Consider the following 25,021-nt stretch of genomic DNA (forward strand, 5'->3'; position numbering starts at 1 on the left):
AAAAAAAGTTGCACATCTGAAGTAAGCAGCAGAATAAAGAATCATGAAATCTTTTTTTACAAAGCTTTATTAATATAGTTTATCCTACATTTAATTTCATACGACAAATAAGTGATCCTTGTTATCACTTCCTAGAGACATTGTGAGTGTTTGAATTAAGGCTGTTGAAATATAATCTGAACTGATTTTCTTGCCACTTTGTCATTATCCCAATGTATATTTTGGCATCTGTCTTCAATCTAGGTTTGCATCTACAGTTTAACTCAGATCAATCAGAACTCTAATGAGAGAACCAAATTGGTCTTGGTCTTCAACCATGTGTCACAGCTTTCGACACCAGGATGCATGGACAGACAAAATTCCATTAGGTTCTACCTTTCCGTCACCACCGGTCCCCACCCTCATCATCATCATCACCACTTCTCACTTCAAACTGCTGCTTCTTCTCTACAGATTTTGATGAGTAAGCTTTTGTAAATGATAGAATCAATACATAATAAAAATTGCTTTGAGATGTGGAATTTAGTAGTTGCTGCTATTTTGGATTAGCATATTACTGTTTATCCTAATGTGCAGGTACAACCCGTTAGAAGTGATGGTGCAGTGATATTGTTGTTGGCCCAGTTATCCAGAAAATCAGATAATGTTCTGGGGACCGAGATTCAAATTCCACTGTGGCCGAAGAGAATTTGACATACCTAACAACACTCCTAAGAGGGAAAAAAACCCCTTGTCTCTGTCTCAAAATGGATGTTGTCTTCTTTAGCTATGATCCCTAGTGTTAGTCTCCCCTTCAAGAAGAAATATCCTCCTGGTCTGCATGCTATCCAGTTCCTGATGAAGGGCTTAAGCCCAAAACGTCAACACTCCTGCTCCTCGGATGATGCCTGACCTGCTGTGCTTTTCCAGCGCCACACTTTTCAACATTATCCAGTTCCCTCAAGTTCTTAGATTATTCATTAAGGTTACCCTCATTCTTCTAAACTCTAATAGGTTTAGGCCTAACTTGTTTAATGTTTTTGCTGCTTAAACTGTGCATTTCGCTCCGTCTCTAATCAATGGGATACTACCCTGTTACAAACAAGTTCCACAAACTGCACTCTTTCTCTCTGCTAGGGACAGCATTTAACATCGTCATTAACAATTTCAAAACAGAGCCTCAGTTTCCATTTTCTCTCTGACTGAAGGCCCTTGGAATTTCTCCTAGATGTGTCAGGTAACCTGGGATGAGAGGAGATTTAAAATTGCTTCTTGTGTTTGCAAACCTCCATTGATAGATTAGTGGCAAAGTGCTATGCCCATTGGAACTGCAAATTTGATATTGCTGGTTTTCAGTTGGAAAGGTTGTGACCCTTTTAAGGTGATACAGGAAGCATACAACCTTCATTCTTGCTACTAACCTCAATCATTGTAACATGTAGCCCAACACTAAATATGTTGCTAACTCGCTGCATGTTCAGCAGAGCACTCAGTGATGACTTGCAGAGCTTACAGCCAGCTGCACATTTTATAGGTAAGTTGCACTTCTCAAGGGGAAAGTGTTCAGGCTGCAGCAATGCTGGGAATATATCAAAAAAGCGTTTCTGTGACGAAGCAAGACTACCAATCAAGCTGAATGGCTGAGAGAGTTCTTAGATTCTCTGTGACGACTGACATCACTCCAGTATGTTGAAAGAAGAGAGGACATGTTTCCATAGAGGACCAGTGGTAGTAGCGTGTGCCATCCACAGATCTACTGCAGAAACTCAAGAAGGCTTTTCTAGCAGCATCTTCCAAACATGTAACTCCTTTCATCTAGAAGGACAACATTACTTCAGGTCAAGTGCTCCTCCACTTCTGTTTCTTTCTCTTTTGTCCCCCTTTTAGTTCTTGGTGGGTCTTAACCTGGTTTCCCAATGGCTCAAGGCATGTCCCAGGCCTAGTCTCTTACAGTTCGTGGCAGCTCTCAGCCTGGTCTTTCAGTGGCTTGTGCTGGGTCCCAGCCTGATCTTTCACAGTTCGTGGCGGTTCTCAACCTGGTTTCTCAGTGGCTCATGGTGGGTCCAGGCCTGGTCTCTCAGTGGTGTGGCAGCTCTCAGCCTGGTCTCCCAATGGCTCCTGAAGGATCCTGGCCTGGTTAAACCTCATCAGCCACGATATGGCCACCGCGCAAAGCAATGTCAGTTCATGGCATGTCTCACCTCAGCGTACGAGTGGATCCTGTTCAGGCATGCTCCCAAGGTACCAGGGGAAATCAGAGAGTTGGCAGTTTCAGCAGTACTGATGGTATCTGTGGTGGTGGTGTCTACAACAGACAGCAGTAAGATAAGTGGAGGACTCATCAAAGACTGTTGAACTTATTCCTTTCATTCAGTTTGAACTACAAAAGAATATAATGCAAACTACAACATGTTTCTTTATTTTTCTACTATTCTGTGAAGTAATGCTTAACTTCTTTACTCTTGTTTCTCTTACTACTTTGTACCGAGGTACTTTGGTACCTAAGATGGTGCCGTGTGTGGCAAAATTATACAATTTTCACTATACTCCTGTATGTCTGTACTTGAGTACACATGACAATACAATCTAGAATCTAAAATCTTAAAAATCTAAAATCGCATGGGAGCACCATCTTCAAGTACCCTTCCAAGCCACACATCATCCTGATGAGGAAATATTTGGCCAGTCCCATGTTAATGTTGCTGACTCAAAATCCCGAAACTCTCTTCTTAGTAGCAGTCCTGGGCATTCTTCACCCCAAGGAATTCAGTCTTTAAGAAGTGGCCACCACATTCTCAAGGATAATTAAAGATGAACAATAAATAATGGTTGAGCCAGCTTTGCCCACATCTGAAGAGTCAATAAAAACCACTGAGGTAATGCTATATAAGAGCACCAGGCTAAGTAAAGGGACCTTCAAGGCAGTCAGTAAGAGAACGTGTAAAGGTGAATTGTTTACAGCTGTATGTATTATTGGAAATATTGTTGGATATAAGTGTAAATGGCATAGTTCTTTTGCGCGGTATTATTTATTAGGTTTATGATCAAGAGAACATTGTAATATTCAAAGCATTGGTGAGGTGGGGAATTGTGAAGCAGCAATGAAATGAAGATGATTTCCGGCAAGGTGGAGTCTGATTAACTGCTCACGGACTCCCTATCTGGACTAAGGGACTCCGAATGCCTCCTTCTTTCTCCCATTTTTGCTGCTCCTCCAGCTTTTAATTCCCAGTTACATCCCAAACTTCTATCTCTCCAGCCCACAACTTCCATCTACCTTTTACCCCAATATTACTTCAGCTTTTGCCTGTTGCTCTTTCTGCAATTTCAAGCTCCCTTTACCTCCAACTTCCATCTCTGACCCCCAGCTTTTCTTTCTGCCACCTCCAGCTTTTGCCTCACTCCACCCCTTTCTCCAATTTTTGCCTTTGGCTTCTGCCCCTCTAGCGTTTGCATCACCTTTTGTCTTTGTCCCTTCTTCAGATTTTGCCTCGTGTTCCTTCCTTCAACATTTGCACCTAACTTCTCCAACTTTTGCCTCTTGCCTCTCTAGCTTTGGATTCTGTCTATTCCAGTATTTGTCCCCACTTCCTTCAACAGCATCCCCCACCCTCTTGCAGCTTTCACCTGCTCTTCTTTATGTATATCCTCTCAAATACTGTGAACAACACAATGGATGATGGGCTGGTCTATAAATAAATATTTTGCATCTAACTAGCTCCTGAATTTGTTTCAGATATCCTGTAATACTGGTCTTCCAACATCAGGACCACCATCACCCTGGCTTGTAAGTATTTTGTAAAATTTAAGATTTTAAGAAGTTCAGTTTATCATAACCAATTTATAAATGATCATTTTACAATAGTTCTTTTAGCTTTAGCCAAGTTTTAGAGCAAAACAAAATTGCAACATATTAGAATTGGTATGAGAATGATTGATTGATTATTTTAAGGCTAGAGGCTTGGAAAAACATGACATAAAATATAGGCAGTACGAAACCATTAACTCTAAGTAATATCTCCATTTTAAAATATTCTTCTAAACATCACAGCCAAGTATGTATTGGAAATTCCTTAGCAAACTTGAAATTTGACTTGCTTTTTACCTGCTGGATATTATTCAATGTGTATTTTGTGTCCAGTTTTTTGGTAATAAATACCTTGTCACCCTCGTTCTTGTTGTCTCCTCAACATACTAATCCCTCCTTAAATTTATAGTAACATTAAATACTATTTGTCTCAGGTGGACATGAAAATGTTGTCACCCCTTCTTTTGGCCTATGAGGACCGATTACGGGAAAAGGATGCTGCAATGCAAGCCCATGAGGTACACTGGTGATTCTGGAATACCCCCTACAAGGTTTCATCCTGTCCTTTTAAAATCTTATGCATGTTTCTGATGAGTCTCATTTGTTATTCAAGCGACCTGAACAAATATTCCTATTAAGGAATGTAAGAATGCTCTTCCTCCTACTCTGATATGTAGATGCCTGTCTATTTTTTACTGCCTTGCCTACAGACAAGTTCAGGAAAACAGTGTGATCATCAAAATCAACAAGTACAACAGATTCTATTCCTTTACTGTACCACAGGATCTTGTTACTTATGCTAGTTCTAAATTTATATTTTGACAGATACAGTGACACATTTAACCAAATTTTGCAGGTTGGGTCACAATCCCACCATCAGCCTCCATTCCATTGCTGGTGTTATGTTAATCACAATCGTTCTAGGTGGTGACCAGTTAGGAAGCTGTCTCTGAGAGTCATGTTTAATTAAGAATGGTCGGTGAGCTATGAAAGTAAGAGGCCCAACAGGAGGATCACAGAAAGGTCTAAGCACCAGCCCCAGTTGGACAGATGGGGCTGTTGCGACAGGCAAGAAACCAGGAAGGTACCTCAAAGGCGGTGCACCTTTTTACCATTATGATGGCTTAAGAGTCATGCATGACCACAGTTGTCAACTTTGTGGCTGTTGCAGTTTGCATCCAAATGGGAGTAAGGTGGGTTTAATGAATAGAAGGATTGATGATCCCAAGGCCTACTAGGTTATAGCCTTATGGAGTCATGGAGAATCCTAGGAAATCGATAAACACAGAAGGTGGGCATTTGGCCTGTTGATCATAGTCTCTGTGCTGGTTGACATGGATTACCCATCTATGCCAGGTTCCTGCAATAAATCTGTACATTCTTTCAAATAGTGTTTCCAAGTCCTCTCCTCTCCACATGAAAAAGGTTTCCTCATCTTCCCTCTAATGTTTCTATAAGGACTGCACTTTAAATCTATACCCGGTGGATTTTGACCACTTTGTTTAGATACATAGATTGTCCCTATCTAAATGCCTCATCATTTTATACACCTGAATTTAGTCACTCCCTTAGCCTCCTCTGTTCCAAGGTAAACCGCCCCAGCCTATTCAATCTTTTAAAGTTGATAAAATTTTATAGTTTTTCCAACACCCTAGTGAACCTCCTTTCTCCCCTCTCCAGCGCAATGAGCTTTTCTGTAATTTGGTGATCAGAACTGTGTGTGGGTTTGAAGTTGTCTAACTAGTTATGTCTACAGTTGAGCATATACACACTGTTTTTAAATTTTATGCCTCAGCTAAAAATGTGCTGTATGCGGGAAGGTCCTGGTAGCACCATCAACATTCCCTCAACTGACCTATCAAATATAAAAGAAACCAAATTAATTCCAGATGCTGGAATCAGAAACAAAAACAAATTGCTGGAAAAACTCGGCAGGTGTGGTGAAAAATCAACGTTAACCTTTTGGGTCCAGTGACTCTTCAGAACCTTCTTTATTTTTGCTGAAAGGTCACTGGATTCAAAAGATTATGTCTGAATGCTCTCCACAGGTGCTTCCTGACTTAATAGTATGTTTAGCTTGCTACTCACTGATGCTAGGTAGCTCCTCTTTGTCGCATTGAAAAGTTTCTGAAAAGATCTCTGAAATGATAATGCATTGTGTTCAGGTCCTGTGCACAATTTTGCTGTCATCTCACCCCATCACCCAGCTTAATAGACAAAGGAAATTGAACCTTTTGTCTCCTATGCTCTGAATTTTGAGACAGTGATCACACCACTCCATCGTTTTCCAGCTTCTCTACTTTGATTTACATCTGTGATATCACACTCAATTGGTTCCACCTTAATCTGTTCTTGGTAGCCAATACGCCTTCTGCAATGGCTTCTTCATTCACTTCACATGGTCATCTTTGTAATGCTTTTTCCTAATCGCCCCACTGATGCTCATGATTTGACTCACTAGTGATCCATTTTTCAGATATCTCCAGAGCATTGGCAACTCCTCATGTCTCTCAGGAAGTTCTTTTACCTACACTTCAGTCCTCTGTAACTTCTAGGGTTGTTCATGTTTCCAAGTGAATTTAATGTTTAGCATCAGCATTGATTATTGTCTTGGTTTACAATTCCTTCCGTAGTCTTGTTCCACATTATCCACTTCTCTTCTGCATGCATGCTCATGTCCTCCACTCTGACCTGTTTTCCAATTCCCTTCTGTATTCTGCCATGAATATCTTTAAAATTTCTATTCTAGAAATAAAATCTCTTTTGCTATCTCTGTCTAATCCATAAATAATCTCTGCCTACTTTATTCAGTCATCGTCCTTGATTTTACTCAGTGTTACTTGATGTTTTTTCCACATTTGCAAACCTTACCATGCTAAGGGCTCTGTATAAATATAAATCTGTTATGTATGCAGATATAAATCAAGTATTAACATTGCCAAATATTTGACACTGGTCATATTCTTTCTCTACTTGATATTTTGCAATTCAGGAAAGCACATTGATCTTAGAAGCAGTGCAGATATTTATTTGTCTTTGGTTATTCCTAATTCCTGCAACTGATCTTTGCACATTCAGAGTTATAGAATTATTACAGTGCCAAAGAAGGCCATTGGTCTGCACTGTTCTCCAATGAGCATTATGGGTTAGACTGGGATTTGCCTGCCTTTTCCTCATACTGTTGCACATAGTTTCTGTTCAAATAATCATCTAGTGCCCTCAATTGACTGTCTCCACCATACCTAAGCAGTGCATTCCCTCATGAATGTGAACCACCCATTGTGTGAAAAAGTACTTTCCTTACACCATCACTCAGATTTTCTCTTATCCTCCTCCTTTCCAAGGAAAATACTCTAAACTCATAACTAAATTTAGTCATTCCTGGGACTATTTTTGCAAATCTCATTTGCACTGTCTCTCCAGTGTGTTCACATCCTTCCTGTAGTATGGCACTCTGAATTGTAAACAATACTTCAGTTGGAACCTAATAAGTGCCTACTTTAAACTCAGCATAACCTCCTGTGCCTGTATTCTGTCCTATTAATAAACCCAGTTGTACTGTATGCTTCATTAACTATCTTCTGCAACTGTTCTCCCAACCTTCAATGATCTGTGTAAGTATACATCCAGGTCCTTAAGTATTGTAGCCTTTATTTTACATTGTCCTTGTTCTTCCAACTAAAATGTATGACCTCACAATTCTCTGCATCGACTTTATTTGCCAACTATCTGCCCACTCCATCAACTTGTCTGTGTCCTTTTGGAGTTCTGCACTGTCCTTCCAAGTTTAGTATCATCTGCAAGTTTGAAATTGTCCCAGTGCACCAAGATATAAATAATTATTGTATCAGGAAAAGTAAGGGTCCCTGGGAAACAACTACAGACCTTTCACCTGAAAAATACCTGTTGACCACTATTCTCAATTCCCTGTAACTCAACCAATTTTGTATCCATGTTGTTTCTATTCCTTTTATTCCATGAAATCTAGCCTTTCTTGGCATTGTATTGAATGCCTTTTTTGAAAGCCCATGTACACCATGTCAACAACATTACTCTCATCATCAGCTCATTCTGCTACCTCTTCAAAAAAAAACCTCCAGCCAATTAATCAAATATGATCTACACTTTAGAAATCCATGCTGGCTCTTCCTAATTGACCTATCCATTTCCATGTGACAAATAATTAGCTGAATGCTTGTTTCTAAAAGCTTCCCTACCACTGAAGTTCATGTGACCAGCCTCTAATTACTAGGCTTATCCTTGCAACATTTTTTGAATTATTGTGTAATTTCTCCAATCTTCCAGTGATCATGAGTTAAAGAAAGACTAGATGATTATTTGTCAGTGGAGTTATGGAGATATACAGCATGGAAACAGACCCTTCAATGCAACTTGTCCATGCTGATCAGATATCCTATATAAACCTAGTCCCATTTGGCCTGTATCCGTCTGAACCCTTCCTATTATAGATCCATTCAGCCCTTTAGTCATACGAGCCTCCACCACTACTTCTGGCAGCTCGTTCTGTATAGCACCACCCTCTACATGAAATAATTGCCCCTTAGGTCCCTTTCATATCTTTCCCTTCTATTCTTAAACCTGTTCCCCTTAGTTTTGGACTACCCCATCCAGGGAAAAGACCTTGCTTATTTATCCCATTTATGCCCCTCATGATTTATAAACCTCGATAAGGTCACTCTTCAACGTGTGACGCTCCCGGGAAAATAGCCCCAGCCTATTCAGCCTCTCCCTTTAGCTCAAACCCTCCAAACGTAGCAACTTCCTCGTAAATCTTTTCTGAACCCTTTTAAGTTTCTCAACATCCTTCTTAGAGGAGGCAGACCATAATTGCATCCAGTACTTAAAAAGTGGCCAAATGAATGTCCTGTACAGCTGCAACATGACCTCCCAACTCCTATACTCAATGCACTGATCAATAAAAGTAAGCATACCAAATGCCACCTTCACTATCCTAACTACTTGCGACTCCATTTTCGAGGAACTATGAACCTGCACTCCAAGGTCTCTTTGTTCAGTAACACTTCCCAGGACCTTAACATTAAGTGCATAAATCCTGTCCTGATTTGCCTTTCCAAAATGCAGCACCTTACATTTAACTAAATTAAACTCCATCAGCCACTCTTTGGCCCATCTGATTAAGTTCCTGTTGTACTCTGAGGTAGCCTTTGCTATCCATTATACTACCAATTTTGGTGTTATCTGCAAACTTCCTAATCATACCTCCTATATTCACCTCCAAATCATTAAAAAAGTGACAAAAGGCAGTGGGCCTAGCACTGATCCTTCTGGCACACCGCTGGTCACAGGACTCCAGTCTGAAAAGCAACCCTCCACCACTGCCCTCTGTCTTCTGCCTTTGATCCAGCTCTGTATCCTTCTATTTCATGTGATCTAACCTTACTAACCAGTCTACCATGAGGAACCTTGTTCAACGCCTTACAGACGTCCATATAGATCACATCCACCACTCTACCCTTGTCAATTCTCTCTGTTATTTCAAAAAAACTCAACTCAGTTAGTGAGATACGATTTCCCATTCACAAAGCCGTGTCGTCTTTCCCTAATCAGTTCTTGCCTTTCCAAATACGTGTAAATTCTATCCCTCAGAATTCTCTCCAGCAACTTGCCCACCACCGATGTTAGGCTCATTGTCTGTGTTTTCCTTACTACCTTTCTTAAATAGTGGCATAATGTTAGTCAACCTCCAGTCTTCCAGCACCTCACCTGTGGCTATTGATGATACAAATATATTAGGAAGGGGCCCAGCATCTCTTCCCTCCCTTCCCACAGAGTTTCCACAGTACCTAGAGTCTGATCAGGTGCCAGGGACTTATCCACCTTTTGTGTGTTTTAAGGCATCCAGAACCTGTTCCTCTGTAATATGGACATCTTTCAAAATGTTGCTATATCTTCCACATCCTTCTCCAAAGTAAACACCGCAAAATGCTCGTTTCGTATCTCACCCATCTCCACTCCTGCAATTTTCATTCACTTTCATCGATATCCTTTCATACATATCATCATCTTCTGGTGCCTTGTGAACATTAAGTATCAATAGTGTACCCAATACATTTTTCCTCATCAGTTCTGAGCACTTCTACTGACAGAGCTTCGCATTCTGTCATCATGGATTGAATGATATCTACTTTCTTGGTAAAGACTGATGCAAAATATTTTTTATTTAACAACTCAACAATGTTTGTTGCCTCTGTATGTGAATCTCCTTTTTAGTCCCTAACTGGCCCTACTATTTTTATTCGCTACCTTTTTACTGCTTATCTACCTGTAGAAGATTTTGGGGTGTCTATGTATTGTTGGTGCTCGTCTTATCTCCTGATCCTTCCTCGCTTCTTTAATATCCTTTCTTACTCACAGGAGGAAATGAAGAATTTCAGAGCTCGAGTAGAAGAGGTGGTGAGGGAGAATGAACAGCTTCATCAGCAACGTGAGAGAAATGGTGCTATTAGCAGCAGAGAGTGGTATGACATACAAAGTAAAAATACATGAGAAGCTTTGAATTGCAGTGAATATAACCTTGCAATATAACAATTGCAGTCATTTACCAGTGCCTTACAGATTAACAGAAGCGTAAGTGCTGAAATTTTAGAAGCTTTATTGTGTTGACTTTGCACCCCGAATCCCAATTTAGACCTGTACTTTGAAGTGCTGACTAGCAAAGCCTGTTGGTTTAACTCTTTTACGCATACCTTAGTGATTTTTTTTGTATAAATCCTTTATAAAACGTATCCTTAAATTGAAATTAAATCTTCCAAATGACATGCATGGCTGAAAAATGCAGCAGTGAGCTCAGGCAGTAGGATCTAATTAACAGAATCCTTGTGTCATTGAATTGGCTGGACTCAGAACTGGACTAGATTTTGTGTCACTTTTAAATAGTGTCTTCTAACACAATGTTTAGTTTTGTAAATATTTTTATTGAGAAAAAATATTTTAAATTTTTTGCAAAATTACAAAATCACTACAAAATAGTATAGCAACCTTATGATATAACAGCAATAACAGTAAGCAAATTACTACTCTACTCCACAAACCACTGAGGAGAGAGAGGAAAAAAAAATCTATAAAAACTACAATTCAATAAATAACTTAAAATAACCTAAATTAAGCCAAACTTAGTTAATCCCACCACCAGGACCATCAGTAGGCAAACCCATATTTGTTCGGGATTCTTCCTCCCTGGGGCCCCTGGACCACCAGACATAGCCCTTACGACTACTCAAAGGCCCTGGCCAATATAGCCAACAAGTCTGCTTCTGTATAATTCAGAAAGGGCTGCCACATTCTATAAAACAGTTCCATTTTCTGGTGCTCCATACTCGTGAGGAGGTTCAGGGGAAAGTGCTCCATAACTAATCTACGTCACCCTGAGAGTCCTGGGGGAATTTTCTGACACCCAGCTCATCAGAATGTTCTTCCTCGCACAGATTGAAAAAATATTAAACAGTTTCTTCCCATGCATGTCCAAAGAAGAGATTTGGCAAGCCCAAAATTAGGGACACTGGATCCGCCTTAACCTCAGTTCCCAAAACCCCTTTCAAAGCACTCGCTGTGGCACCCCAATATCTACGAAGCTTGTGGCATGATCACAAGCAATGAGTAAGAGTACCAACAGCTGTTTTACATTTGGGGCACATTGGGAATGCTCCTGTCTTAAATTAGGGAAGGTGCTGAGAACCTAACATGTGGTTCCAAAATGATTAATGCGGCATTTCAGAGATTTTACTCTGAATTGTACCAATCTGAGGGTCGTGATGAGGGGCGGGCGAAGATGGAGTCATTTTTCAAGGATCTGGATCTCCTGAGTGTGACCCCTGAACAAGAGTCTTTTCTCGATGCCCCGTTATCAGAGCAAGAAGTGCAGGAGGCTGTGAAGCAGCTTCAGAGTGATGGACTTCCCAGCGAATTCTATCAAGAATTTATAAGCACTTGTCAGACCCAATACTCAACCTGTTCAATGACTCCTACAGTCATGATCGTCTCCCACCATCTCTGAGAGGCCAATATTTCTCTTATTCTTTAAAAAGGGAGGGTCCCAGAGAACTGTGCTTCATACAGGTCCATTTTACTCTTAAATGTCGACTTTGAAATCCTATCTTAGACTTTAGCGTTAAGGCTGGAAACTGTGTTACCTTTTATTGTTGAAGAGGACCAGACGGGCTTCATAAAGGGCTGCAGATCCTCAAATAATGTTAGGAGGCTGCTTAATGTAATTCAAGCATGTCAACAACAGTCAATACAGGGATTGGTGATTTCTCTAGATGCAGAGAAGGCAATTGGCCGAGTTGAGTGGCTGTATCTTTTTCATACTCTAGAGCGGTTTGGCTTGGGCGAAGCCTTTATAAGGTGGGTAAAGGTTCTCTATAGTGACCCTCTCGCTGCGGTCATCACCAATGGGGTACAATCAAGCAATTTTAGCATTTTTAGGGGCAGCCAACAGGGATGTCCCCTTTCGCCATTGCTTTTTACATTAGTGATTGAACCATTGGTAGAGGTTCTCAAAATTACATAAGATTTTGTTGTAGTCAGGATGATGTCCTCACTTATTTGTCAAATCCAGCAGTTTCGGTACCCACATGATGCAATGCATCAGTTTGTTTGGTGCCTTTTCGGGGTACAGGATCAAAATCAGAGGCTATGGGTAATCTTATGAAGGTGCTAGGTTTTAAGGGTGAATCTCGATTCCCATTTAAGCAGTCACGGGGTAGGTTTTATGTATTTGGGCATATTCATTACTTCAGTTCTTGATCAGTTGTTTAAAGCTAATTTTGTTCAGTTATTCAACAAAATTGAACAAGACCTTTTGAAGACAGAAGATGCTTCCGGTCTCATGGTTAGGTCGGATAGCTCTTATTAAGATGAATATTCTCTCCCATTTATTGTATCCTATACGGATACTCCCCCTGATTTACGATAATCAAATATTCAGGAGACTGAACGGGCTGGTTCAGCTCTTTTATTTGGCATCGTAAGCGACCCCGTTTTAAATTAGCTAAACTGCAATTGCCTTACAGACTTGGGGGAGTGAATCTCTGAACATTAGATGTTATCAACAAAGCTCACTTTTTTATCTTACATAAGTGCTTGGGCTTGTGGGGACCGTTTTTCAATATGGTGAGATATCAAAACCTCTCTGGCAAAGTGCCCCCTTACTAGTTTGCTGATTTTGGGCAAAATGAGGATAGTTAAGGAATATTGCCATAACCCAATAGTTATCAATACTGTTAAAGCATGGAGGACAATTCGGCAAAGGGAAGGCAATATTGGCAAAACATATTTTATTTCACCTATAGTGGGTATGACAAATTTTCAACAGGGGATGATGGGTTCAGGATGCAAACATTGGGCAGCGAGGTGTGTGTCTTGCATTGGTGAGTTATTTGAGGGAGAAACAATGATGTCTTTTGATCAGGTAGCGTGGAAATACAAGCTATCTAGCAGGGACCTCTTTTGTGTTTTTCAAGTTAGGGATTTTATTCAAAAACAGTTTTTGACTAATTGCTACAAATCCAACATAGACAGGAAGGTGCTTAGTGCTCAGACTACATTTTCTGTCAGCACATTGTCATTAATTGGGGGGTGGCCCCTCGGATGAGTTCAAGAGAGCGCTCGGCGGCATGGGAAGGTATTTGGGAAAACACAAGAAAAATATCAATTTGCAATAGGACCCACACTGTACAGTTGAAGATTCTCCACTGGGTCTACTTGGCTCCGGATCATTTGTCAAAATGATCTTCAACATGCCCCAAGTGTAAAGGCACTCTTACCCATTGTCTCTGGTCCTGTGATATGCTTCAAACATACTGGAGTGCTGTGGCGGGTGCAATGGAGGGGATTTGGGTGTAAGGGTGGAGAAGGACCCAATCTCTCCTCTTCTTGGCCTGTCCAGTGTATTCCCTGTAGATGTGCATGAAAAAAAATTTTCAACATCCTCACTTTCTGCACAAGAATTAATATCTTGTTAGGTTGGGTGTCCGAGAATCCCACAGGCCTGTCAGGTTGGCATAAGATTGTTATGAAGTGTATGCCCTTGGATTTTCTTACAAGTATGGTACACCACAAAACTGAGAATTTCTATAAGACATGACGGCCCTTTTTGGAATACCTGGACACAGATTTGTCCGCAACACTAATAAGGGTTTTTATGTAGCCGTAACGATTGTGCTTTGAGTCCAATATCCAGAGAAGGGGGAACTGCGAACGTATGAATATGTGAAAAGTAATGCTCTCGATATTCAAGAGTTAATGTTTTGTTTTGCTGAGCTGTATTAGTATTATTTATTAGTTCATTGTTAGTTATTATTTATTTAGTTGAAGTTTTAAAAATATGTTTTCATATAATATATACATTTTTACATGAGGTGGCTTTGATTTTTAAAATTTTGTTGGTGTTCTTTCTTTGTATTGTTTTGTATTTATAATATTAAAAAATATATTCAATAAAAATTAGTTTAAAAACAAGCATCAACTATACTGCTATGGCACTGAAGTCACATGTAGGCTAAACCAAGAAAGGCAGATTTCCTTCCCTCCAGCACAGTAGTGCACCAAATGGGATTTTATAACAATGGTTGTCATTAGACTACCTTTAAATTCAAATTTCACCATCTGCATGGTATTATTTGAACCAATGTCCCCAGAGTTTTAGGGACTCTGGATTACTAGCCCAGTGATATATAAAATAAAAATTAAAAAATACATGTCTCCTGCCATACCATAGGGAAAGTGGTGACTTTGATTGTTAACTTTCCCAACCCTGACCCTGCAGGCTGTTGCTGTGAGACATTCATTGGCCTGCCTGTGTGGAATTATACTTGAGCCCTGTTTACCCTTCAAAACTAATATCACAGAATTACCTTTTCTCACCCATAATTTATTGTCCTTTTTATTCTTTCATTGGGTTTCGGCGTTGCAGACTGGCAAATATTCCCCATCTGTAATTGCCCAGAGGGAGGGCAATTAGAAGTCAGCTACATTGCTGTGGATTTGCAGTCACATGTAGGTCAGACCAAATAAGGATGATGGATTTCTGTCCTTAAAGGACATTAGTGAAGAAGTGTTAACAGTGCTTTTGTAAATTCCAAATTATTTTCTGTTGAATTCAATTTCACCATGTGCAATGGTGGATTTGAGCCCATGTCCCCAAAGCATTAGCCTGGGGCTCTGGTTATTAGTCCAATGACACGAGGCAACACCCCCCCCCCCTTTTTTTTACTTGTAAACCATATACATGTATTTACACAAAATTATCATAAATTCACATGTAATGGCAGCCCAGTGATTATTTTGAAATTGAAAATTTAAAAAGTCAATTAGTAAGGAAAATAGTTTGTATAATATTGTTGATACAAACAATACAGCATAGATGAATGCAGGTTTTTCAACTTTGTCTTTCCAGGAATCAGTTGCAGGATCAGGCAAAGTTGGTTTTGGAGGAAAACCAAGTCTTGATGGAGCAGCTAGAGATACAGCAAGCGAAAGCAAAAAGCAGTCACAACAGACACATACAAGAAGGTGAGCCTATATAACATACAGCAGGCAATCTGATATTTAAATGAATTCTTCCTATTTTAATATCTGTCCCAGCACATTTGAATTTCTTGAAGACTTTTTCTTGCTATTCACTTCCCTTCCTCCTAGAGTATATGTGTTAACATGTAGACTCCAGGTTACCTTTCACTTTCTGCCAGTTTTATTTTGTCTCAGTGTTGCTTTATCATGAAGTTCCCTTCATATTTTGTTATTTTTTGCCTTGAATATTTATTTAGTTTATAATATTTTAAATTTACTTCAAGAATGCCTTACCATTTGCAACTCACTTTTGCAGTTGTTTTTGGTACAACCTGTCATATCACAAGCTCGAATGTTCTAATATTTCAGAAATGTGATGCATCTGCACTCTGACATTTATCTTCACTATCTCATGCTACCATTTTAATTCAGCTTCAGACCAGATGCACCATGTTCTGGAGCTTTTCAAGCTATTGACCACTACTTTGGATTCCCATTAAGGATAGACTACCAAATATCTCATTCTGTATTTTTATCTTGCTTTTAGTGTCAAAATTGACTAAACAATTGATGCTGCTGGAATCAGAGAAACAAAACCAACAAAAGGAGTTACATGAGACTCAACAAGAGTTGAACAAACTTTCTTCAAAGTATGACCAACTTAAAGCAACTCTTGATGACAGAGTGAGAATTGATGAACATACCTCAATGGTGAACAACCTCAAAAGGTACCTTTTTCATTTGTTCAAATGCCTAGAATTTACATTTAGAAATTAGAAATCTTTCAGGTTTGTATACAGAAGGGCTGAAAATAAACTGCAAACATTTTAGCTCAGAATTTGCCATAATTATGTAAAATACATGCAATTGATCCTAGCACAGTGGTAGTAAAATAACCCAAACTGTTTAAGTATAATTTCAAACAAGGTGTGCTCAAATTTTTGAATAAAACTAGGAAATGTTGGAAACATAAACATGTGGCAAATATACTAGTAAACTTAGACATTAAGTTAACAGTTCAAGTATAGTATCTTCTCATGTCATTTTGCTGTAGCCATATCCTGTTATTTCTTTTGGACTATCATACCTATCACAAGTTGCATAGGTTACATTTATTTTCAAAGTAGTTTACAAATGCAGAATTAAAATAACTCCCTTTACCTTAAATTCAGTGAACTCAAGGTGACTATCTTTTTTTCTGCATTAATTCATTGATTTACTGATCATACCCATGTTTCCCACCAAAAATAATATGTTGGTGACTTTATTTCACCTTTAGTAGAAACAGAAAGTAGGAGTAGGCCCTTTCAGCTTTCTCCGCCATTCAATATGATCAGAGACAAAAAATCTGCAGATGCTGAAATCCAAAATAGACAAGCAGGAGGTTGGAAGAATACAGCAAGCCAGGCAGCATCAGGGGGTGGCGAAGTTGACGTTTTGGGTGTAACCCTCCTTCAGGACAGGGGTGTCCTGAAAAAGGATTACACCCAAAACGTCAACTTCTCCACCTCCTGATGCTGCCTGGCTTGCTGTATTCTTCCAACCTCCTGCCTGTCTATATTCAATATGATCAGGCTCATTCATCTGACTCAGTACCCTGTTCCATGTTCTTCCCATACCCTTTGATCCCTTTAGCCCCAAGAATTATATCTAACTTTTTGGAAACATTCAGTGTTTTGGCCTGAATGGCTTTCTGTGGCACAGAATTCCACCACTCTGAGTAAAGATATTTCTCCTCATCTCAGTCATAAATGGCCTTCCCTGTATCTTTAAACTGTGACCCTTGGTTCGGGACTCCATAGTCATCAGGAGCATCCTTCCTGCATTTATCCTGTCTCGTCCTGTTAGAATTTTATAGGTTTTTATGAAATCACCTTTCATTCCTGTAAACTCCAGTTAATACAGTCCTAACAGATGCCATGTCTCTTCGCATATCAGTCCTGCCAACCCAGGAATCAATCTGGTAAATAGTCATAGAGATGTACAGCATGGAAACAGACCCTTCGGTCCAACCCGTCCATGCCGACCAGATATCCCAACCCAATCTAGTCCCACCTGCCAGCACCCGGCCCATATCCCTCCAAACCCTTCCTATTCATATACCCATCCAAATGCTTCTTAAATGTTGCAATTGTACCAGCCTCCACCACATCCTCTGGCAGCTCATTTCATACACGTACCACCCTCTGCGTGAAAAAGTTGCCCCTTAGGTCTCTTTTATATCTTTCCCCTCACCCGAAACCTATGCCCTCCAGCTCTAGACTAGCCAACCCCAGGGAAAAGACTTTGTCTATTTATCCTATCCATGCCCCTCATAATTTTGTAAACCTCTATAAGGTCACCCCTCAGCCTCCGATGCTCCAGGGAAAACAGCCCCAGCCTGTTCAGCCTCTCCCTATAGCTCAAATCCTCCAACCCTGGCAACATCCTTGTTAAATCTTTTCGGAACCCTTTCAAGTTTCACAACATCTTTCCAATAGGAAGGAGACCAGAATTGCATGCAATATTCCAACAGTGGCCTAACCGATGTCCTGTACAGCCGCAACATGACCTCCCAACTCCTGTACTCAATACTCTGACCAATAAAGGAAAGCATACCAAACACTGCCTTCACTATCCTATCTACCTGTGACTCCATTTTCAAGGAGCTATGAACCTGCACTCCAAGGTCTCTTTGTTCAGCAACACTCCCTAGGACCTTGCCATTAAGTGTATAAGTCCTGCTAAGATTTGCTTCCCAAAATGCAGCACCTCGCATTTATCTGAATTAAATTCCATCTGCCACTTCTCCACCCACTGGCCCATCTGGTCGGATTCCTGTTGTAATCTGAGGTAACCCTCTTCGCTGTCCACTACACCTTCAATTTTGGTGTCATGTGCAAACTTACCAACTGTACCTCTTATGCTCGCATCCAAATCATTTATGTAAATGACAAAAAGTAGAGGACCTAGCACCGATCCTTGTGGCACTCCACTGGTCACAGGCCTAGAGTCTGAAAAACAACCCTCCACCACCACCCTCTGTCTTCTATCTTTGAGCCAGTTCTGTATCCAAATGGCTAGTTCTCCCTGTATTCCATGAGAGCTAATCTTGTCAAACGCCTTACTGAAGTCCATATAGATCACATCTACTGCTTTGCCCTCATCAATCTTCTTTGTTACTTCCTCAAAAAACTCAATCAAGTTTGTGAGACATGATTTCCCATGCACAAAGCCATGTTAGCTATCCCTAATCAGTCCTTGCCTTTCCAAATACATGTACATCATGTCCCTCAGGATTCCCTCCAACAACTTGCCCACTACTGAGATCAGGCTCACTAGTCTATAGTTCTCTGGCTTGTCTTTACCGCCCTTTTTAAACAGTGGCACCATGTTTGCCAACTTCCAGTCTTCCGGTACCTCTCCTGTGACTATCGATGATACAAATATCTCAGCAAGATGCCCAGCAATCACTTCTCAAGCTTCCCATAGAGTTCTCGGGTACACCTGATCAGGTCCTGGGGATTTATGCACCTTTAACCGTTTCAAGACATCCAGCACTTCCTCCTCTGTAATCTGGGCATTTTGCAAGACGTCACCATCTATTTCCCTACAGTCTATATCTTCCATATCCTTTTCCACAGTAAATACTGATGCAAAATATTCATTTAGTATCTCCTCCGTTTTCTGTGGCTCCACACAAAGGCTGCCTTGCTGATCTTAGAGGGGCCCTATTCTCTCCCTAGTTATCCTTTTGTCCATAATATATTTGTAAAAACCCTTTGGATTCTCCTTAACTCTATTTGCCAAAGCTATCTCATGTCCCCTTTTTGCCCAGCATTCCCTATACCTACCAGCCTTTCCTTTCACCCTGACAGGAATATACTTTCTCTGGATTCTTGTTATCTCATTTCTGAAGGTTCCCATTTTCCAGCCATCTCTTTACCTGCAAACATCTGCCTCCAATCAGCTTTTGAAAGTTCTTGCCTAATACCGTCAAAATTGGCCTTTCTCCAATTTAGAACTTCACCTTTTAGATTTGGTCTATCCTCTTCCATCACTCTTTTAAAACGAATAGAATTATGGTCGCTGGCCCCAAAGTACTCTATTATTCTTACAGATAGCTGAGATCTCCTTACAAGTTTGTTTCTCAATTTCCCTCTGACTATTAGGGGGTCTATAATACAATCCCAATAAAGTGATCATCCCTTTCTTATTTCTCAGTTCCACCCAAATAACTTCCCTGGATGTATTTCTGGGAATATTCTCCCTCAGCGCAGCTGTAATGCTATCCCTTATCAAAAATGCCACTGCCCCTCCTCTCTTGCCTCCCTTTCTATCCTTCCTGAATCATTTATATCCTGGAACATTAAGCTGCCAGTTCTGCCCATCCCTGAGCCATCTTTGCTGCACTCCCTCTATAACCAAGATGTCTTTCCTCAGATAAGGAGACTAAAACTATGTACACTATTCCAGATATGTACAATTGTAGCAAGACATCCCTATTCCCATTCTTGAACCTTTTCACTACAAAATCAACATACCATTTGCCTTCTTCACTGCCTGCTGCACTTGCATTCTTACTTTCAGCCAATGGTGTACAAAGGCACCCAGGCCTTTTTGCACCTTCCCCTTTCCCCATCTATTGCCATTCTGATGATAATCCGCCTTACTGTTTTTGCTTCCAAAATGGATAATCTTTTATATTTATCCACATCATACTTCATCTGTCATGTATTTGCCCACTCACTTAACTTATCCAAGTCACGCTGAAGCACCTTTGCATTTTCCTCACAGTTCACCTTCCCCCTCAGCTTTAAATTATCTGCAAAACATTGAAACAAATTGAGCAGAAAACATTAATTTTGGCCCAAGATGAACTTATTTTGGCCCAGCCATTTAACTGCCACAAGCTGCATTTTCTGTAACTAATGCCTCAGTGTGTGACCAGAAGCAGCCCATCAATTATATTCTCATTTCCAGAGGACTGTCAGTGTGATAATTGTTTTTCCTTCTTTTTGTTAGGAAACTACAGCTTGAACAAGAGAAACAGCATGCAGAAGTGGAGGAATTAATGGGAAGAATTGCATCATTGCAAGCTGAGAAAAAGAGCTCACTCTTTGAAAAAACAGAATTAATAGCTGACAATAAGACTTTAGAAGCAGAGCTGCAGGTAGCACAGAAGTCAAACAGGTAGAATGGATGAATGGATAACCAGTAAATTTGCTTTGAACTAGATATAAAAATGTTTAAAATCTGAATTCTAATTTACAAGTGACTTACATTTTGAAAGGAGATTTTATCATTAGCTTTTTATATGTTTAATATATATGACTTTGCTTTATAACTTTTTTGGTTTTCTGTTAATTTAAAGATGCAGTTTCCAGGTGAGGTATAGTTCATTTGGGAACATTGTATGTGCCTCTCAAAGAAACCATTCTTTACGTAATATTGCTGACCATGATGGTTATGCATGATTTTGTTCTCACATGACAGATTTTTTTTTGTACAACTCTGTGATTTGCTAAACCATGTGACAGAACATTGAGGGTCAGGTGTACCAGACAAGCTAAAATCTTAGATTCTGTATCATGAGTGGTACTGCTGAACCATTTGGGACTTTGTGTAAAATACAGTGAAGGAATTTGAAGGCATGGCCTCTAGGTTGCTGGTTTAGTGCTATAAACAGCAAAACTGCAACAAACAGGAAGGTCTTTCAAACCACTTGGCATGGACAAAAATGGTGGATGTTACTAACAAGGTAGCAAGGGTTAGATACAGAGGAGAAAGTGAGGACTGCAGACACTGGAGATCAGAGATGAGAATGTGGTGCTGGGAAAGCTCAGCAGGTCAAGCAGCGTCCAAGAAGCAGGAGAATCGATGTTTCGGGCATAAGGCCTTCATCAGGAATGATGACGGCCTTATGCCCGAAGTGTCAATTCTCCTGCTCCTCGGATGCTGCCTGACCGGCTGTGTTTTTCTAGCACCACACGTTAGATAAAGAGGTAAAGTTAAAGTCATGAGGAAGAGGTCTGAAGAATTTTTTGTAGTAGTGAGGGCAATACTAGAAAGTAGGGACCCATGCGTGAGTTCGAGTGAGCAAAATGCAGTAGCAGAAAGAACAGCTACTAATTATGAATTCAAGAATATAGAGTTTGTGCAGCTGGGAATTCACATAGAGACATGGCTAAATGAAATTGTTAGACTTGGGTTAAAAACAAGTAACTTGGAAGTCAGTTAATAACAGCATGATGTTCTCATAGTAAAGCGTTAAAGTGTGGGAATGATAAGATTATGAGACATTGTGTACAGGAGGATATTTGCTATGGCATTCTGAGCAACTTGCAACTTCTGGAGAGTTATTGGATGCTTAGCCAGGAACCCTTTAGAGGATTTGAATCCTTATGTGACAAATACATAGATTGATGGAGAATTTTAAGACAGTGAAAGGCTGTAGTCTGAAAGACTAAAATTGGAAACCCGATCCCAATTTCCCAATTCTGGTTAAGTGTTTTTTTTATACTTGCTTTTATCAGTCTTTATCTTTAATTATTCCAAATTCCATGATGATGATCACTTTCCTCAAATGGTCTCCCTTGGAAACCCACTCCATATAATTTCCCTGAACTGGTTCTGACACCATGTCCTGACACATTGGATAGAAACACTGGTTAAGGAAATTCCCTTGTGTGCACTTAAGGAGTTCCTACCCCCAAGCCTTTACATTGTCACTATTCCAGTCAATATTAGGATTAGTGGAGTCTGTCATTATTATTACTGTGTAGTTCTTGTACTATGTAATTTGCCTGCAAGTTTGATCCTCTATATTCTCCCCACTATATAGTAAGCACTATCATAATAGTTGCTTTATTGTTCTTTATTTCTCTTTTCTGTCTTTGACTGCTGAAATATTATCCTTCCCCAGTGCTGAGATAGCATACTAGTTTCTTAGATCAATACTGAAACACCTGCTTTCTTTATTCCTTCCCTTTCTTACCTGAATACCAGTAACCAGAAATATGAAATTCCCAACTACCCCTCCTTTAAACCATGCCTCTATTTTGATGCTAAGCTGTAGTCCTTACTTACGTCGCACCAGGCTAACTTTATTAATCACGCTCCACGTATTTGCTTGCACGTACTCCAAATTCATCTTAGCCTGCTTTGCTTTTGCTTCCCGTCTGGTTTTCCCATTTCTGAACTGTTCTTTACTCCAGTTATGTTATATCCTCTCTCTCTCTCTCTATTTCCCAATGCACATGGTTGCCCCTCATGGATATTTCAGTCTGACACCCCATTGTTATAGTCCTGAAAGCCTGGTGTTGAACATTAGGACAGGAGCTAATCTACTTTTAACTTTAATAACTTTCATAGATTTTATTTGCAGAGATATGTATTTATTATAAGTATGAACCTGATTACCCTCCCACCAGAGTTTCTGCTCTTTCCTGTATATATCTCTATTGAAACAATCTTAAACAAATAAGAACCCCAACTGTGGCATCACTGATGGGTGTTTGAAGTCACAGCCAAGTGTAGGGAGTTTAAAAATTTCCTGGAACGTATGTTTCTCTTTCCTGATGAAGGGCTAATGCCCAAAATGTCGACTCTCCTTCTCCTCGGATGCTGCCTGACCTGCTGTGCTTTTCTAGCGCCACACGTTTTGACTCTGTTCCAGGAGCATACCAGAAATAGAAGGTAACCCGGGCTAAAAAGAGTGAGAACATTAAAGGTAAGTAATATCAGTTGAGAAATACAAAATGTCAAGTCAAAGAAGGAACAATTATGATTGTGGCGAAAATCTTTGTTTTAATTGTTGGGTTTTAAAAACGAAGGACAGTCTTCTAATTAATGAAGTTAGAAACTGAGTGCCTAAGGGAGGAATTTCCAGACAATGATTTTTAACTCAGTTGAAAGCACTGTTGCTAAAGGCTGTGAAGGACAAGGCTATAATATTGGAAATAAATTTTAAATTTGAAGGATTGGGGAACTTGGAGCCAAGTGCGAAAGGTAATGAACCTTGGAGTGGGTAGGATAAAAAGGTCAGCACATTGGAATTTTCTGAAACATGTGATGAATGGAGGATGGTGAGATTATTTGAATTATTGAGTCCCATGGTAATAACTTCTTTAAAAAGGGCATTGGTAAAATGTGGGCAAAGATGGAAATAGAGTTATGTGGTATTACAGAGATGGACTAAGGAGATTTTTGTAATGGAAGTGATTTGAAGTCAATAACTGCACTTTAAATGGAAAGCACCTTTGGATGGTTTGAAATCATGATCAAATTGCACGTTGTTTTTAATCGCATATACATGTATTGCCAGAAATAATCAAACAGGGAGATGTAGCCTTAAGTTGCTTGAACACTAGCCATTATTAGTTTGGACAGACAAGTTAGGACACAAAAGTTTTGTCCCAATTCAACTTCCCAGCACCAATCAAAAATAAACTGTTAATTATGTGCAACAGTTCAAATGTTGCCATATACTGTGGGGAGATAAAAGGGTAAAAGAATTGTATACAAAAAATACAATATTTGAATTTTCACTGAGTGACCCAACAAAAGTAACTTGGTTCACAGGCTAGCACAAAAGAAGATTGGTCTTCTGAAACAGCAGGCAGAAGAGGCCATGGAGAAAGAAGTAGCAGCGCATCAATATCTGGCAAACTTGATTGGTCTTGCTGAAAAGACAGCTCATGAACGTGATCAACTTGTACATGTGGTAAGTAATGTTAAAGATTCCATCTCTACAGGTGATATCCTGTCAAATGCTTTTCATGATATCAGTGGGGAGAGGGTCAATAGGTGGTTAGGATATTGAGATCAAACAATCTGGCCCATTCCCTTTTTTTAAAATCACAGTAGCAGCACAGTAGGTAAGTGGTTAGCACTGCTGTCTCAGAGTGCCAGGGACCCGAGTTCGATTCCAGCCTTGGGCGACTATCAGTGTGGAGTTTGCATATCTCATCGTGTCTGCGTTGGTTTCCTCCGGGTTCTCCGGTTTCTTCCCACAGTCCAAAGGTGTGCAGGTTAAGTGGGTTGGCCATGGTAAATTACCCATAGTGTTTAGGGATGTGTAGGGTGGCTAGATTAGTCATGGGAAATGCAGGATTATGGGGATAGATTAGGGAGGTACATCTGGGTGGAATGCTTTTTGGATGTTCAGTGTGGACTCGATGGGCTGTTTCCACACTGTACAGATTCTCTGATTCTATGAAGACTTCCTCACTCCTAAAACTTAAAATAAACTGCATTTCAACGTGTGGCATAGCAGAAGATTTAAAGCTGGAGGACCTGACTACCTAGATACCAACCCTCTTTGTAGGCCAGAAGGAGCAGGGTTTATTTGATTTCTCCAGGCTGTAATGATGGCTTCAATCCTGCAATCTCCCTCCCTCCCTTCCCCCTTACCCTTCTTGCAATCGCACCTGATTACTCCTCCTCTCAGGAAATCAAATTTATCATTTTTAAATCTCTACATCAGTGTGTTTCCTCCTTTTCTCTGTAATTTATGTGCCTTACTTAATAGCTAATCATTTCTTAATGTTCTGACTTTGATTTGCTACTCTTTTCCTGTTCCTTATATTCTACCATTTTAATGGAATCTTTCAGACATCTAACCCTAGACTGCAGATTTCTCTTAGCAAAGCATGAAATAGCTTTATATTTTACTTTTTCTTTTGGTAGCCAATGTTAGTAATC

General features: G+C 40.0%; 1 protein-coding gene across 3 annotated transcripts in view; it reads left to right on the forward strand.

Moving 5' to 3' along the window:
* Positions 1 to 25,021, forward strand: part of cep89 (centrosomal protein 89) — a 122,083-nt gene that overhangs the window by 46,594 nt on the left and 50,468 nt on the right. For all 3 annotated transcript variants that reach the window (XM_072596144.1, XM_072596145.1, XM_072596146.1), the window contains 7 exons: positions 3,716 to 3,766; positions 4,222 to 4,305; positions 10,184 to 10,287; positions 15,225 to 15,340; positions 15,885 to 16,065; positions 20,342 to 20,509; positions 23,900 to 24,041. In XM_072596144.1, coding sequence (XP_072452245.1) covers positions 3,716 to 3,766; positions 4,222 to 4,305; positions 10,184 to 10,287; positions 15,225 to 15,340; positions 15,885 to 16,065; positions 20,342 to 20,509; positions 23,900 to 24,041 — 846 coding nt within the window. The remainder of the gene's footprint in view (positions 1 to 3,715; positions 3,767 to 4,221; positions 4,306 to 10,183; positions 10,288 to 15,224; positions 15,341 to 15,884; positions 16,066 to 20,341; positions 20,510 to 23,899; positions 24,042 to 25,021) is intronic.

The sequence above is a fragment of the Chiloscyllium punctatum genome, chromosome 26 (assembly GCF_047496795.1).
Source record: "Chiloscyllium punctatum isolate Juve2018m chromosome 26, sChiPun1.3, whole genome shotgun sequence".
NCBI lineage: Eukaryota > Metazoa > Chordata > Chondrichthyes > Orectolobiformes > Hemiscylliidae > Chiloscyllium > Chiloscyllium punctatum.